The sequence below is a fragment of the Barbus barbus genome (genome assembly GCF_936440315.1).
Source record: "Barbus barbus genome assembly, chromosome: 20".
Taxonomy (NCBI): domain Eukaryota; kingdom Metazoa; phylum Chordata; class Actinopteri; order Cypriniformes; family Cyprinidae; genus Barbus; species Barbus barbus.
In genome coordinates this window covers 30,086,956-30,104,247 of record NC_136748.1, presented here as the reverse complement: position 1 = coordinate 30,104,247, position 17,292 = coordinate 30,086,956, and the positions used below count along the sequence as shown (strand labels likewise).

The 17,292-nt window shown below is 32.7% G+C and overlaps 1 protein-coding gene across 1 annotated transcript in view; it reads left to right on the top strand.

Moving 5' to 3' along the window:
• LOC306886297 (RAC-alpha serine/threonine-protein kinase-like) overlaps positions 1 to 16,536 on the top strand; it is a 53,225-nt gene extending 36,689 nt beyond the window's left edge. Inside the window, exons 6-14 of the mRNA XM_079443295.1 lie at positions 211 to 342; positions 1,545 to 1,610; positions 1,688 to 1,756; positions 1,829 to 1,954; positions 3,927 to 4,055; positions 9,990 to 10,204; positions 11,963 to 12,050; positions 12,657 to 12,759; positions 14,322 to 16,536. Coding sequence (XP_079299421.1) covers positions 211 to 342; positions 1,545 to 1,610; positions 1,688 to 1,756; positions 1,829 to 1,954; positions 3,927 to 4,055; positions 9,990 to 10,204; positions 11,963 to 12,050; positions 12,657 to 12,759; positions 14,322 to 14,401 — 1,008 coding nt within the window. The 3' untranslated portion in view covers positions 14,402 to 16,536. The remainder of the gene's footprint in view (positions 1 to 210; positions 343 to 1,544; positions 1,611 to 1,687; positions 1,757 to 1,828; positions 1,955 to 3,926; positions 4,056 to 9,989; positions 10,205 to 11,962; positions 12,051 to 12,656; positions 12,760 to 14,321) is intronic.
• The last annotated feature ends 756 nt before the right edge of the window (positions 16,537 to 17,292 follow it).

Genomic DNA, 17,292 nt, shown 5'->3' with positions numbered 1-17,292 from the left:
CTTAACACACACTATAACCCAAAATAATAAACGCTGCATAGTTTTAATGAAATGAAGTCCGATATTTTCTCTAAATATTCACTGCTAAATTATGCAACAGTATTTTTTATTCTTTCCTCGTGTTCACATAAATCCCCACGCTCACGTTTCAGCAGGGGGCATCAGGTCAGAGGTCAGATGTTTGTGACTGACGGCTGATGTGTGTTTCAGACTATGCATGACTTCGAATACCTCAAACTGCTGGGAAAAGGCACTTTTGGGAAGGTGATTCTGGTGAAGGAAAAAGCCACGGGAAAATATTACGCCATGAAAATCCTCAAGAAAGAAGTGATTGTAGCCAAAGTGAGTAAAAATATGAGAAATATTAGTATGTGTGAGACGTGTGTGTGCTTTATACCTGATTTTGAGCACAGTTTTGTCTGAAGTGGAATTAAAGATCTTCTAAACACATCACTGAAGGATCTGTTTGATGTGGAGTAGAGATGTTGTAGATACTTGACTGATAAAACTATATATATATTTTATGGAATATCAGATTTTTTCTTCCGTGTTTTAATTTGAACTGTAAACCTCTGTAGTGGTGCTAAAAGTTTTGCCCAAAAATAAAAGGAATTGTTCATTTTCAGTTGGTTATTTTTTAAAAGATTAATTAAATCTGTCATTTTTAATGCATTCATTTGAATACCACCCAAAAAAATTAAACAGACAACACAGAATTTCTGAAAACATAAAACATGTTGATAAATTATAAAATTGTTAAAGTTCTATAAATTATATTGATTAGACATGTTTTTCAGTTATTATTAAAGTTTAATTAAACCATTACATAACAGAATCCAAAAATTTTTTAATGGAAAACATTGAATTTGGGAAAAAAATAAAAGGATTTCATTGGGCTCTAAAAATGTAATCTTTATTAAATTGTAGTTAAATTGTAAAGGTTTCATGATTTTAATTAATTAGACATGCTTTTGGAATAAAATGAAAAATGGAAAACAGAATCCAAAAATAAATAAATAAATAAAGATTTCATCGAGTCCTAAACAGTTTTTATTTTTTGTTAAACTGATTCTTGTTAAATTGCTTACGTTTCATGGTTTCAACTAATTTGACATGCTTTTTTGATTAATACAATTTAATTTAGCCAATAGTTCAAATTAAATGAAAAGTTGAAATGGAAAAAAGATAAAAACATATATAAATAAAATTTACCCAAGATTTAATTTAATACTCAAATAAAATGTACATGTGAGACACTATGCAGGGCCTATTTTTATTTAATGTAATTTTTTTTTTTTTATAAAACATAAGTTTATATATATATATATATATATATATATATAATTTTTTTTTTTTTTTTTTTTTTTTTTTGATGCACTGTTCAGAGTGGAAGAGAAAAATAAATGATGTTTAAAAGTATCCCAGGATGCAGCTCGTGTAGTCGGTCCTGAAGCTCAGATATGAGCCAGTGTTTACTGCTGTCAGATGTTTGATCAGTGCATCATTGTGTGTGTGTGTGTGTGTGTGTGTGGTGTGTGTTTCAGGATGAAGTGGCTCACACACTCACAGAGAACCGTGTGCTGCAGAACTCCAAACACCCCTTCCTCACGGTGAGAGACCCTCCTCATCCTCTCCTCTGCCTCTCTCTCTCTCTCTATTTAATACACTGTTGTTTGTATTTGTGTAGGCTCTGAAGTACTCTTTCCAAACCCACGACCGCTTGTGTTTCGTCATGGAGTACGCAAACGGAGGAGAGGTGAGGATCTGGTTTACAGTGGTTTACAGTGATCTGATGCTTTAATCGCTGCAGCGCTCCTTTCTTCCGCAGCTCTTCTTCCACTTGTCGCGGGATCGGGTTTTCTCGGAGGACCGCGCGCGTTTCTACGGAGCAGAGATCGTGTCTGCGCTCGATTACCTGCATTCAGAGAGAAACGTGGTCTACAGGGACCTGAAGGTCAGGAGCTAGTGTAACCTATTATAACACATCTGGTCCTGCTGATCATTTCATCACTAATAAACCAGTTCATCCATTATCACAGTGGTCACTTAATGATGAATCTCACAAAAACACGTGCAGGTCATGTTTCACAAGCATTAATGACAGGTGCAACTGCAGTGTTAATGTGTGCTTTTTCATTTTTAACACTATTTTTACTGTATTATAGCAAAATATGACTGTAATAATTTTTTTATTTTAGTCACTGTAAATTAAATGTTAATAAATTACATTTTATGTTTTTGGTGAAATGTGCAAAAATGTCAAAAATAATTGTAAAAAAATAACATAATATTAATACTATAAATGTTACACACACAAACACATATATATAGTCATTTATTATTTATAGTATATATATATATATATATGAAAATGTAAGATTTTTTGTAAAAAATATTATAAATATAAATATATATAATAAATTGTATATTAATGCATTGTGCGTTGTGATTGTATTTTGTTTGATGCATTAAAAGCAAAATTTTATATTTTTCATAAAAATATATATTATTGTTATTATTATTATTGTATTAATTACAATAAGACTGAAATATAATTAATTAAAATGTTGTAATCAAAATTAATTCTAAAAACATGATATTTTTATAAAACACATTCATACAGACTGAAAAAAATGCCACAATACAAAACAAATCTTAAATGTCCAAAAAAAATAAAATCAACTGTTTTTAGTATAATAACATTTTAAACTTGTGTTTTTAAAGCACCTTTAACAGTGGTAAAATCATTGTAATGAGCACCTTTGGCTTAAGTCTGTTAATATGAATAATAATAATCACAGTAAACGAGTTGGTGCATTAATAGAGAATCACAGGTGTGTGTAGAGTGCATTGATGTGTGTTGTGTCCAGATGATGATGATCCTGTAGGTCAGCAGAAGCAGAAGCAATGCTTTGCTTTCTCTGTTTCAGAGCCGCTCAGGTTCATGGGAAAATGCCGCTGTAGCAGGACACTGTTTGTGCTGACTGCGTTCCTGAGCCGCTGGCCACGTCTGTGTGTGTGTGTGTGTGAGAGAGAGATACAGCTGCCAGGTGACTGAGACATGCTGATATTAAACCCCTCACACACACACACACACACACACACACTGATTCTGTCTTATGCTTTTCCATTGAAATTAGGTTCATTTGGAGATACATTTCAGCTGGTTTATTGTTTAATTTAATTACATTTTATACATTGTCATATCACAAACACAACACAATCCAGGCCAGAAAATCACTGACAAGAACTGGATTTAGAGTAATTTAGTGCAACAATGTGCAATGTTTAAAGTAAATATTTTTAAAAAACAATCTTGAGTTTAGAGGTTTAGAGATATATGTCACAAAGTGTGTTTCAAACGCAAATTTATTTATTTAATCACTGTTCATTTATTTACTTTTTAAATTTATTTATTTGTATCTACTTACATATATATATATATATATATATATATAAATATATGTATAATTTTTTTATTTATTTATTTACTTGTTATTTATTTATTTTTCATTTGTTTTTTAATTTAATTATTTCTTTAATTATATAGATTTAATTATTTTTTTATTTATTTGTTTTATTTACTTGTTTGTTTGCTTATTTATTTTATTTAGTTAGATACTTTTTTATTAGCATTTGTATTAAGTTTATTTTTTATATATATATACTTTTTATTTTATTTATTTATTTTTTATTTATGTATTATTTACTTTTTATTTATATATATTTAGATTTTATTTATTATTTTTTATTTTATTGATTGATTTGCTTTCATGTTGCTGGAGCTGTTGGTTTGGTTCAGTGTTTTTCTGAGATGTATTTGGAGGAAATATGATGAAAGGTGACAGTCACTGTTGTGAAAAACCCATATCAGATGATCACAGATCGAATGTTTCCTGTCTCTTTTCTATCATTGTCTCTCTCAGCTGGAAAATCTGATGCTGGATAAAGACGGTCACATAAAGATCACTGATTTCGGCTTGTGTAAGGAGGGAATCACAGACGGAGCCACGATGAAGACCTTCTGTGGGACTCCAGAGTATCTGGCTCCTGAGGTGAGAGAAACCACATCAAACCCTCACAGAAACCAGTACAGTATACTGATCTGAAGAACCTGTCAGGAATCATCAAGAACCTCTTTAATCTGCAGTGCAGAGATTCACAAATTATTTCATCAGCCGAGCACCTTTAATCTGAAATATTGACTTTAAAAAAATGTAGATTTTAAGTTAATATATCTATAATTCAACACATTCACATATTCACATTATTCTGTGATTTCGGGTTAAAGGGCACATGACATATAGATAAACAAATAAAATATTTATATATATTTTTTAGTTTTTTATTTATTTATTTTTTGTTTAAAATTATTTATGTTTTATAATTATTTTATTTAAGTGTTTTATTTTGACTTTTCTTTTTAAATTATCCAATTTTACATTTTTATTATTTAATTATTAGCTATGATAGAAGGGTGGATGGGAAACACAGAATTATGTGATGTCAAATATAACCCTTATTCAAAGTGTAGTATTTCATGAGATTCATTTAAAAAAGTGAAACCATTTTCATTTTTATATTTTTGTATTATTAATAAATAGTCAATTTATAAATAAATGTTAACTGAATGAAAAATGTAATAAAATGTAAATAAATTATGTAAATAAATGTAAACCAATAAAAAAGGGGAAAGAAAAGATAAAGGTAAATAGTATGTAAATAAATAAATAAAGACGTAAGTGAATAAATTAATAGTTAAAGTAAATAAATAATATTGGTATTATTTTAAATAATAAGACAAAAAATATATAAATAAAATAAAATAAAAATGAAAGTATTTGATTTGATACATTTAAAAAAAAGTATAATATTTTAACATATTTTATATATGTGTGTGTGTGTGTGTGTGTGTGTGTAATGTAGTGGAGTGTGTGTGTGTGTTTGGGAGTGTAAGAGTGTGTGTGTGTGTGTGTGTGTGTGTGTGTGTGTGAGTGTAATGTAGTGTAGTGTGTGTGTGTGTTTGGGAGTGTAAGAGTGTGTGTGTGTGTGTGTGTGTGTGTGTGTGTGTGTGTGTGTGTGTGTGTGTGTGTAATGTAGTGGAGTGTGTGTGTGTGTTTGGGAGTGTAAGAGTGTGTGTGTGTGTGTGTGTGTGTGAGTGTAATGTAGTGTAGTGTGTTTGTGAGTGTAAGAGTGTGTGTGTGTGTGTGTGTGTGTGTGTGTGTGTGTTTGGGTGAAGGGCTGGTGGTGTTGACACAGTTGCGTTGGCGTTGTTTTTAGCCCGGTATGTTGGGTTGTGTGGGACAGGTTTTGGCAGAGCTGTGGGAAACGTGAGCTTCTGTCCCGCTGAAGCTGAAGGGCCTCCAGCGCTCCAGCTGACCCCACAGCTGCCCACAACACATGATATCAGGGGACCGCGGGGCCTGAACACCCTGTGAACCGGCCTGAACTCTGCCCTCTGCTGGGGACTCTGTGTGTGTGTATTTTATTGTGCAATAAATGCAAAAAAGGTTTAGTTTCAGGGTTTAGGGTTAGGGTTACCAACATTTATTTATAGAGCACTTTGCAACGGCACCTGCAGACCAAAGTGCTATACAAGCAGCATAAAACACATAAAAACAACACACAACCCAGTAATACACTGAATACTAGCCCAACCTCTCAAAGGCTAAACAAAGAAAGTAACTTTTGACACACACTTTAAAAACAAGGTTTATCTCCCTAAGTTCATGAGGCAGACTGCTCCAAAGCCTTGGACTAGCAACAGCAAAGGCCTGATCCCCCTTAACTTTATCAAGTAATCTTAAAAACCTAGGTGCTTGGTGAAGAGCAATAAACTCTGGCACATAAGCAGGGGCATCCAAGATGTAGGTGACTTTGTTTCTTCAGTAGAACACAAACAAAGATTTTTAACTCAAACCATTGCCGTCTGTCAGTCATATAATGACAGTCAATGGGACTCATGGATTTGAGTGAAAATAAAACGTACTCAAACAAAACCAAATTAAATCCTGCGGCTCGTGACGATACATTGAGGTCTAAAGACACGAAACGATTGGTCTGTGAAAGAAACTGAAGAGTATTTATATTGTTTTTTTTACCTCTGATCCGCCGCCCGGTCCAACTGTCCTGAGTCCTTTTATTGACACTCCTAATTGAGATTGTAGATAGAGTGTCACTGGTCCATTTGAGAGATAGATGGCCGTAATTCACTTATAAATCTGCGATCCGGCGTAAAGCAAGAAGAAAAAGAAGACTTGACAGGCGCCGGCTGTTGTAAATGACCTAATCTGGACAAAGCAACTCTTAGCCACGGAATTAATCTGCTTATCAAATTTCAGCTCTGGATCAAACACAACACCTAGATTTTTTACTTGGTCATGGCAATAGTCTGACCATGTGCCTAAATATGTGGCAATATCTAAGCATCCTCTGGCAGGAACAAAAAGCATAATCTCAGTTTTAATTTGGTTTAACTGAACCAAATTGAGACATCTAGCCCGTAACCTCCTCCAGACATGCCAAAAGTAAATTAGAACCACAATGCTCTACTGATTTCAAAGGGAGATAAATCTGTGTATCGTCGGCATACACATGGTAAGACTTGCCATATTTTCTAAAAATCGAACCCAGAGGCAACATATACAAAGAAAATAAGATGGGGCCAATAACAGAACCCTGAGGAACCCCACAAGTGACAGGAACAGTTGTTCTTACTTCACTGAGAATGCTCTATCAGAAACATAAGACTTAAACCACTTTAAAACCATCCCACGTATTCCAACCAAATGAGATAACCGATTGATAAGAATCACATGGTCTATTGTATCAAAGGCTGCACTAAAGACCAATAATATCAGAGCTACAGCATTACCTGCATCTCTGATTAAATTAAGATCATTAACAACTCTCAAGACTCTGTACTATGACCTGCCCTAAAACTGGACTGAAATTTATCTAAGATCAATGTTTACGTAAAAATGTGAAATTTATAAATAATGCCACAATACAAAACAACACTTTAAATGTCCTAAAAAAAAATATTTTTTGTGTTCGTTTGCTTGCTTCCATTTGGATTTGGTGAAATATAAACCGAACATTTCCATGAATGTTCACGTAAACAGTAACAAATGGTTCATGATAAATTGCCCAAAATTGCATTTTTTATGTTAAACACGATATAGTTAGCAGTATCTCCTCTGTAAAATCTCCCAAAATGACTAAATAAAGAGCATGAAGGCATCATCACAGCAGTTCATATGACTTGTGCGCTATATTAGTTTTCTGAAGTCGTGCGTATGAGAAACATTTTCATGTCTGTTCCTCACACAAACCATCAAATGCCTTCAGAAGTCACACGAACTGCTGTTATAATGCTTTAGTGATGTTTGGAGGTCGAGGTCCACAAACTTGTACTGCGTTCAGAACAGCAGCATAGGACAAACAAATCTAAAAGAAAATAAATAATGAATATTAGTATTATTAAATAAAACAGCTATAAGACTTAATATATATATATATATATATAAAATATATTTTTTAAATTAAGCATTAAAAATTAAACATTTAATTTGATGCGTTTTATATTATTAGTTTATTTTTTTATATTTGTTATTATTATTAATATTATAATTATTGAAAATAAATAGAATATAAATAAAACATTTAATGTGATAATTTTATTTATATAATTTTTTGTATAATTTGTGTTATTTATAATATTAGTATTATTTAAAATAACAATAAGACTAAAATTATATAAAAATATATATTTATGTTTAAAATAATTATATTTATACACGCTTAAAATAATGCATGCAAAAGAGCAGCGTAGGACATTGAGAAAACTCATGTGGGTTGTCCCGTGTCACCTGTCTCTCTCTCTCTCTCTCTCTCACACTTCTTCTCGGCAACTTCAGTTCAGTCCCCATGTTGACATGACAACAGGGCCCAGGCCGAGAGACGGGGGCATTGCCATGGCGACGGGTGGCCCCTCTGGAGTGGGGCCCGGGCCGCGTTACAGGTTGTTCCGCTGTAAACAATGAGCTTGTTGTGCGTCTGGAGCTCTGGAATGCACTTCTGTGTGTTACTGATGCTGTAATGATGGCTTTATATGTTCACAATAGAGCAGCGTAACATGATTCAAAAAAGGACAAAATATGCTTATTTTATAGCTAAAAATCAAGATGTAAAATGACATCATATTTCTTATATTAATTTGGAATCCTCAACAACTTTTATTTAAAAATCAGGGTTCCTGCCAGGCTTTTATTGTAATTACAAAAATAAAACTAACAAAGTAAAAAAAAAACGTGAACTTATTTTAATTCACCAAGTTGCCAAGGCAACATTGTTAATTTTTGTTTAGTTTAACTTTAAGTCGTAAATAACTAAAACTAAAAATAGTAAGCATAATTAAAAACATCAGTAAAAACTATTTGGACAAATTAAAAAAATGACAAGAACACAACAAAATTACTAAAACTTTCAAATTAAAGTGAAAACTTAAATTATAATATTAACAAAAACTATAATAGTATATCAGTGATACTAAAATGATATGGCTAAATGAGGGAATTTTAAAAGTGTGATTTCTAGACCTTTAAGTGTCATAGAAATTAATAAAATATTAAAAAGGAAATTTCTACATTGAATATACATTGAGAAATTGCTTAGTAAAAAAATAAGAATAATAAAAATTATAATAATAAGCTATAACATTATGTCTATAAAATTCAGTTCTTGCAACTTCTGGAATTAAAGAATGTAATATGATTTAAAATACTTTATTTAATTATTTTTTAATATATTAAAGTTTCTAATAAGCAATTACTTGAACAAAAATACATTTATACTTAAAAAAAAAAGTTATTATAAATATTTAAATGTATTTTATTTCAGTTAACAATGCAATATTCCTCATTTTCATTTAAGTTGAAGTACTAAAATATCTCAAATTTAAAAGCTAGACATATTTTAAACACCTAAAACACATTTGAATTAAAATGAAAAATATAAAAAGACTGAGTTGTGTGAAGCTGAAAGTGTGTGGTTTTGCTCATCTGACTGTTGGGTTATGGGTGAGTTAGTTTACTGGGTCCAGCTGAAGAGCGTCCTGGGCTCCACAGCTGTGCTGGTCTTCAGCTGCAGGCCCAGCTGTCCAGTCACATGACCGCGGCTCTGGAAATAGACAGCGCTCAGTAATTCTAGAGAGCTCCATGGCGTCACCTTACCACTGAGTCATTCTCTCCCCGTGACACACACAAACACACCCGCCTTCATTTCAGACACCATCAACACGGCCCTGCAATCTGCTTGATCTTTTTTTTTTTTTTTACATGCATGTAGTTTTTTCCCATTTGGAAGTTTTCTGGATTTTATTTTTTTCTGGATTCAGTTTTAATGGTTAAATAAAATTTTAGCAATCAAAAATCATGTCTAATTAACTGAAGTCATAAACAATTTAACAACAGTTTGTTAAAAGTTCAGTTTTTCCATTAAAATTTTTCTAGATTCCATTTTTGTCTCATTTTTATAGTTTTTATGGTCACATAAAATTTTAGTAATTTAAAAAATAAAAGAGTTTTCATATAGGGCTCTAAAATATTTTTGTTAAACTTTTAATACAGTTTTTAACTTAAAAAATATTGTTAAATTGAAAAATAAAATAAAAAAGTAAAAAAAATGTATTAAAAGTTTAACAAAAATATTTTAGAGCCCTATATGAAAACACTTTAATTTTTTCCCAGAATTTCCTTTTTTTTTTTTGTAACACTTTTTAAGGTTTCATTAGTTAACATTAGTTAAAGGTGCAATAGGTTATAGGGCTAGGCGGTATATCGAGTTTGTACGATATATCGCTATATTTTTTATAAGTGATACAATACTGTTAATATTGATATACTGTAGTTTGATACGAGCGCATCTGAAAAAATATGTAGTGAACTTGAACTTGTTGTGTGTGTGTGTGTGTGTGTGTGTGTGCGCAGGTGCTGGAGGACAACGACTACGGCCGTGCGGTGGACTGGTGGGGTCTGGGAGTGGTGATGTACGAGATGATGTGCGGCCGTCTGCCGTTCTATAACCAGGATCACGAGCGTCTGTTCGAGCTCATCCTGATGGAGGACATCCGCTTCCCTCGAACGCTCGCGCCAGACCCCAAATCCCTGCTGTCCGGCCTGCTCAAGAAAGACCCCAAACAACGGTCATACTACTGCTGACTCCCTATCCCAGCATGCACTGCCACACATGACGCTCTCAGACTGCTTTAGTGTGCTTTCTTAAATCAAGATACAAGCAAAGCGACAGATAGGAAAGGGTTAGTTCACCCAAAAATGAAAATTCTGTCATTGATTACTCACCCTCATGTCGTTCCAAACCTGTTAGACCTCCATTCATCTTCAGAACACAATTTAAGATATTTCTGATGAAATCCAAGAGCTCTCTGACCCTCTCATAGACAGCAAGGATCCTAACACAATCAAGGCTCAGAAACATAGCAAAGACATCATTTAAATAATCCATGTGACATCAGGGGTTCAACTGTAATCTTATGAAGCTATGAGAATACGTTTTGTGCACAAAGAACACAAAAATAACGATTTTATTCAACAAGTCATGTCCTCTGCGTCACTCTATAGCGCAGAGAGAGTGGAGAGTATCACATATGTGAACAACGTGTGTACGCGGATACATAGTTTACATTCAGATCAAAGCGTAGAAAACCTATCCGCATACATACATGCATACATAGTAATTAATGACAGAATTTTCATTTTTGGGTGAACTATCCCTTAAGACTTGTTTTCTTAAAAATATATCAAAGTGAGTTTGTGCTTAAAACAAGAGCAAATATCTGCCAGTGGAGCCAGAAAAATCTACTTAATAATAAGGGAAAACTGTTTATTTTTCAGATTCCATTTGCATATGAAGAGTTCATTTGCAAAAACAGATAACTCCATTAACAATTTTCAAAAATTCATTAATTGTGCATTGCAATTAATTTCAATCAAACTGCAGTTGGGTTATTTTGATTAGGTTGAAAAATTACTACAACTAACACAATAAAACCCAATAATAACATCATAAAGTCGTCTCTTTTTGCAAATAAACTTATATTTATACATATATTTGTTCTTGTTTTATGCATAAAATCATATCATTTTGGTCAATTTTAAAGAAAACAAGACTAATGTCATTTTGTTTCTCAGGTTAATGGATATTGATGTTGCATGAGAGGAGTTTCTTTTTCTAAAACTTGAAGTAAAATGAATGTTACCTGAAATAAAATAAAATATAAAACCTCATAAACTTATTTTATTTCAGTTAGTTACAGTAACAAGGCAACATTTCTCATTTTTGTTCAAGTCGAAGTACTAAAATAATTAAAATAAAAATGTAATTAAAAAATAAAAACTATTAGACATATAAAAAAACTAATAAAAAATAAAACCAATTAATGAATAATAAAAACGTCAACTAAAACTAAAATGGAAAATTTTAAAATAATAATGTATTCTAAATATTAATAGCTATTATAGTAAATAAACTTTTGGAATGTTTTTATCTAAATATTCTGAAATCTTGTTTTCCAAAAAAAATGACCAGAATTAAGTGAGTTTAAGCTTAAAACAAGAAAAAAAATGTTTAATAGTAATGAAAAGAAAACTTAATTAATGAGAAACGAGTTATTTTTCTGACTCCACTGGCAGATATTTGTTCTTGTTTTAAGCTTAAACTCATTTTGATACATTTTGGACTTAATATCTTGTCATTTTGCATCTCAAATAAATGTGTATCAGTTTAAGAATGTTTATAGATATTTGTACTGGAAAACCAAACAAAAATAGATTTTTGCAGTGCTGACAGACACATAATCATATTTTCCATGATATGTCAGGTGTAGGATGTGCTGCTGTGGATGTGTCAGTAATGGAGACGCTGTGTGTTTCGTGTGTTTTAGGTTAGGCGGAGGCCCGGATGATGCAAAAGAAATCATGCACCACAAATTCTTCACTGGAATTGTGTGGCAAGACGTTTATGAGAAGAAGGTACAAACTCTGAACACACACACAATCATATATCAGAGAGATCATCCTGAGACCATAGTGGCACAAAAAGAAATTGCTAAATTAATTTGTTTAATGACTCTTCATGGATAAAATCATGTCACGTTATGAAAATAGAATGGATTTCAGACCATATTTCTCATATGTGACCCTGGAGCACTAAAGCAGTCTTAAGTCTCTGGGGTATATTTGTAGCAATAGTCAATAATATGTATGGGTCAAAATAATAAATTTTTCTTTTATGCCAAAAATCATTAGTATATTAAGTAAAGATCATGTAGCATTAAGATATTTAGTAAATTTCCTACCATAAATATATAAAAACTTCATTTTTGATTAGTAATATGCATTGCTAAGAACTTCATTTGAACAACTTTAAAGGAGATTTTCTCAATAATTAGATTTCTTTGCATTCCAGATTTTCAAATATTGTCCGATCCTAACAAACCATACATCAATGGAAAGATTATTTAGCTTTCAGATGATGTATAAATCTAAATGTATGACTGGTTTTGTGGTCCTGCGTCACGTTAGAGTTTGAGCAGAAGTGCTGGATGAGGGTCGTCTAACCGTTTCTCTGTTCCTCAGCTGGTTCCTCCGTTCAAACCGCAGGTGAGCTCAGAGACAGACACCAGATATTTCGACGAGGAGTTCACAGGACAGACCATCACCATCACACCGCCGGGACAAGGTACTCAAGCGCCCTCACCACAGTCTCCTCAAGGGTTCCCTCTCATTCTAGAGACTCTAGAACACAAAAAGGCCTCATATTACCTAATGAAGATTTTTCAAATTATACATATGCATCAGCTTTAATGCATTGATCAAAAAAGGTTCAAAATACATCATTTAACGTACAGTCTGCACATTCAAATATTCAACTTAATGTCAAAGAATTTTAGAACAAAATCTGTGCTTGGATGCAGTAAAACACTTTCTTCTGTTACCGGCTGTAATTCAGATCTTGAAACCAGGAAAGAGTTGTAATCTGGCTCTGATTCATCTGACGACTAATGGAGAATACAAGACTTCTTCACCTTACTAAACGTTATCAAAAGTGCATCACATTTTGTGAGAAAGAGTGACGTGAAAGAGCAAAACAGACACTATTTTTGGAATCAGCAGCTCAAAATTAGTAAGCAGTTAGCAACAAGATGTTATTTATCTTTTTTCTAGTTTTATTTATGTGAAAATATCTCATGATGCAATACTCAGTAATGTTTTTCATTAGAATTCTCATTTCCTACTTTTAAATCTGATTAATTATTCTCTTTCATACTGTCCACTATATAAAAAAAAAAAAAAAAGTTTTATTTTAAAGTAAAATATTTTACTTCTTCGGTATTTTCCCCATTGAATTGTTCGAATAAATTTTTGGCTAATAAAAAATAATACATTTGTTTTATTTTAAAATGAAATATTTTACTTCTTTACATTGTCTTTTTTTAAGATAAAAACTAAACACCTGGGTTTTTTTTTTTCCATTGAATTGATCAAATAAATCTTTGGCTAAATTGCATCATTTCACACCTTTCATGAGCGGGGGATTTTATTTAATCATATTGAAACACAAGTTTAATTTAGTGTTAATTAAGCATCAGAAACTATGATCTAAGCATATAACAAACGGTCTATAATAAACCTCTGTATTCATTTCTAAAGAAAAATACTTTTCATTTGGTTTGGTTTGTATGGAAAATATTTATCATGGCCACAAATTAAGAATTAATTTACTCATTCATTCCTTCATTTTAGTAAATCATGGCCACATTGTAATAGTTTTTTTCCTCTTTTTTCATTTAAAGGCACAGTTCACCCAAAAATGAATCCTGCCTTCATTTACTCACCCTAATGTCAAACCTGTATGAGTTGCTGAACACAAAAGAAGATGTTTTAAAGAATGTTGGTAACCAAACAGTTGACGGTACCCATTGACTTCCATTGTATTTTATTCCATACTATGTAAATCAATGGGGACCAACAGCTGTCTGGTTACCAGCATTCTTCATTTGTGCACAAATTAGTACCACAATTAATACATCTTAATATATTGGCCTGAAAAACACCTGTACTGTACATTTGGCATGTCAAAGCATTTGGAGCATAAGTAAGTGCACCCCCCCCCCCCCCAACAATAATTTGCAGGTTTTTCCTGAATAGTCCTAATTTGCGTACAAATTCTGGCTGCTGGGTGTCTTTCAGGTCAGAGGAGTGTATTATAAATGATTCTGGTTGTGTCTGTGTTTTGATCAGATGGCAGTATGGAGTCGTTCGACAGCGAGAGGAGGCCACACTTCCCACAGTTCTCCTACTCGGCCAGCGGAACGGCGTAAAAAACCAACGTCACAGAAACAGCACAACTGCTCTGAGATCAGACGCTCGCCAGCACGTTTACCACGTCTGGATCTGTGATGTTTGTCCGTTCAACACTGCTTCTGTGGCCTTTGATTTCAGTGTTTTCTGAGGATATGAGAGGGAACACTAACATTTCCACTCAAACTGCCAAATTAATACAGAACTGATTGTGTAGCACTTCTTTAAACTAATGCCATGCCAAATATTACTGCATTTACATTCAAAAACGCCATTTTTAGGAACGGACCAATTGAAACGTACAAAAAAGTACAGCAGAATAGCAGCTTTTAGATGAATATCTAGAAAGTAATTCTGCTCTGTTTGTAATTTTACATGATTTTTCTCGACTGTCTCGCTCCCCGAAGTATTCTCAGACTAAATTTCACTTGCATTTGTGATCATTTGCATCGAATGTGCAATATAGTAGAAATGTAGATAAATTATTTTTTTGTAATTATTAAAATGACTGAATTCCACTTAACAAGAAATTAACTTATTAAACCCCCCACTAATATAGTAAATGAGTGAAAGCTGTCTAGAACATTTCTGAATCATATTTCAATCAAAAATTAGCAATTATATTTTGCTTGAAGAAAATAAAGCCTGTTTTTAGGACCAAAAAGTGATGAGAATCAAATGAGAATAACGATAGGTACAAATCAAATATATGCATGAGAATGAGAATTTAAAGATTAAGAAATGATACAATTTAGAGTTGAAATGTGTCACTAATCCTAATTTATGATATGAGTCATTACAGTTTCTGTCCATTTTTGGCATTGAATAAATTATTTTGGGTTCCATAACTATTTTACCATTTAAATATTGCATAAAAATATGGGAGCATGTTTCTGCCATGGGATAAAAAAATTCAAAAGGTAATTGCAACTTTTTATCTCATACTTTTATTCTCGTAATTTTGAGGGGGAAAATGTCAGAATTGTAAGATAAAATGTTGCAATTACCTTTTTATTCTGTATCATTTATTCTGTATATTCTGTGGCCGAAACAAAAAAAATGTAAAGACTGTTTTTTATAAACCTCTGAATTCTTTTTTTATTCCATGGTGAAACAAACTTTCATATAAAAGCCATTGAATAGTCATAATACATTTTAAATATATAATGGAGGATGCTACCGGGGCATGTTGTCACAAAAGCTCAACAAGCATAAAGGCAGAAATTGATTTAAAAAAATAAATCATCCTGACCAATGCAGGATTTAAATGTCCTATTGGTCCTTAAACAGGCTTGATTTGTCCTCTTTTTCTATGTGAGCTGGACGTGTTTTCATGGCCTGATATTAAGCTTCGCTCCCGTGTCTAAAGGACAGATTTGGATTCTCCGTCTCGTCGATCCTCGTCCTGTTTTCTTTTCGAGGTTTTTCACGCGTGTTGCACAACCTCAGCGAGGTACTTCAGTGACTGATCAACAGTCCATGAGTCCAAGGGACCATCGAGGTCAAATAAACCTCGCCGTTGTTTGAAATGACTTTGTTTTTTAGCGTCGGTTCCTTCGTTATTTATATATTAACAGCTATAAATGAGGTTTGTGATTTACTCTGCAGGAGAAATGCGTTTTTTACTCCACAAACACACACACAACTCATTCATTTGTACATTCTAAGTGTTTTGAAGGTAATTTAAAGCAACATTTCTACACATCAGTGTAAATACCATGCAAATGTTGCGATGTAATCAGCACAACCACAAATATGATCTTTGTACAGATGTGAGAATCTGTTGGCAGGTTATTATTATTATTATTATTATTGTGAAAGCTCTGATAATTGTTGATATGGTGTAATAATCACCATACGTACATGAATGTAAAGGCCTTTCTGTTCACCTTATGACCTTATTTTATATGCAAAACTATTTTTCCTGTTTTTAGATCTGATGTTTCATATGAATTATGCTCTTTCATACTGCCCTCTTTTTTTAAACGGGAAGATATTTGACTTTTTTTATTCTTTCATTTTATTGTCTTTTTTAACACGTGAACTCCAGCTTTAGGATACAAATAATATTCGATTTGTATACACTGTTCAGCTGTTTTTATGATTTAGACTTTTTTCCATTGAATTGATCAAATAAAGTTTTGGCTAAATTGTATTGGTTGATTATTTCACAATAACTGAAACACAAAGTTTAATTTAGAGTTCATTAAATATCAATAACTAAGGGTCCATTAGTTAATGCATTAACTAGCAATAAGCAAAACATTTGTTACATTCAACTTTATTAATGTTAGTTCATAAAATAGTTATTTCATTCCAGCTCAGGTCCATTAAATAATAGTAACAGATACAACTTTTGATTTTAATACTGCATAATGCATGTTGAAATGAACAATAACTAAGATTAATAAATGCTTTAGAAGTATTTTTATTGTTAGTTCATGTTAAATGGAACCTTACTGTGAAGCGTTACCAATATATTTGCATTTTATCGTCATTGCATAATCAGTTTCACAGCTCTTTTACTATTTACATATTGCACAATGACCATTAAATAGTCTATAATGCTTTTTAAATAAATAAATGTTATGGAGGATGGATACTGGGGCATGTTGTCACAAAACTTCAACCATCTGCATATTTTTTCCAGAAACTGACCTGTCCTGACAAGTACTCATCTGAGTAAAAGCTGTGACAACTAGCCCCGGTTACTCTGTGTGTCGTTGTGTGGCTCCTGCAGTCTGAAGCAGATGGTTGAGTCTGAGGGCCAGATGTTGCTTACAAACCCTCACAGCTGGACGGTGTGTAGGACAGCACCCGGAGGAAGCAGAAATACACACCTACAGCCCAACAGAAGCAGAGGAGTCAGCGTTTCTCCCGTCTCTGTGCTCCTCGCTGCAACACAAACACG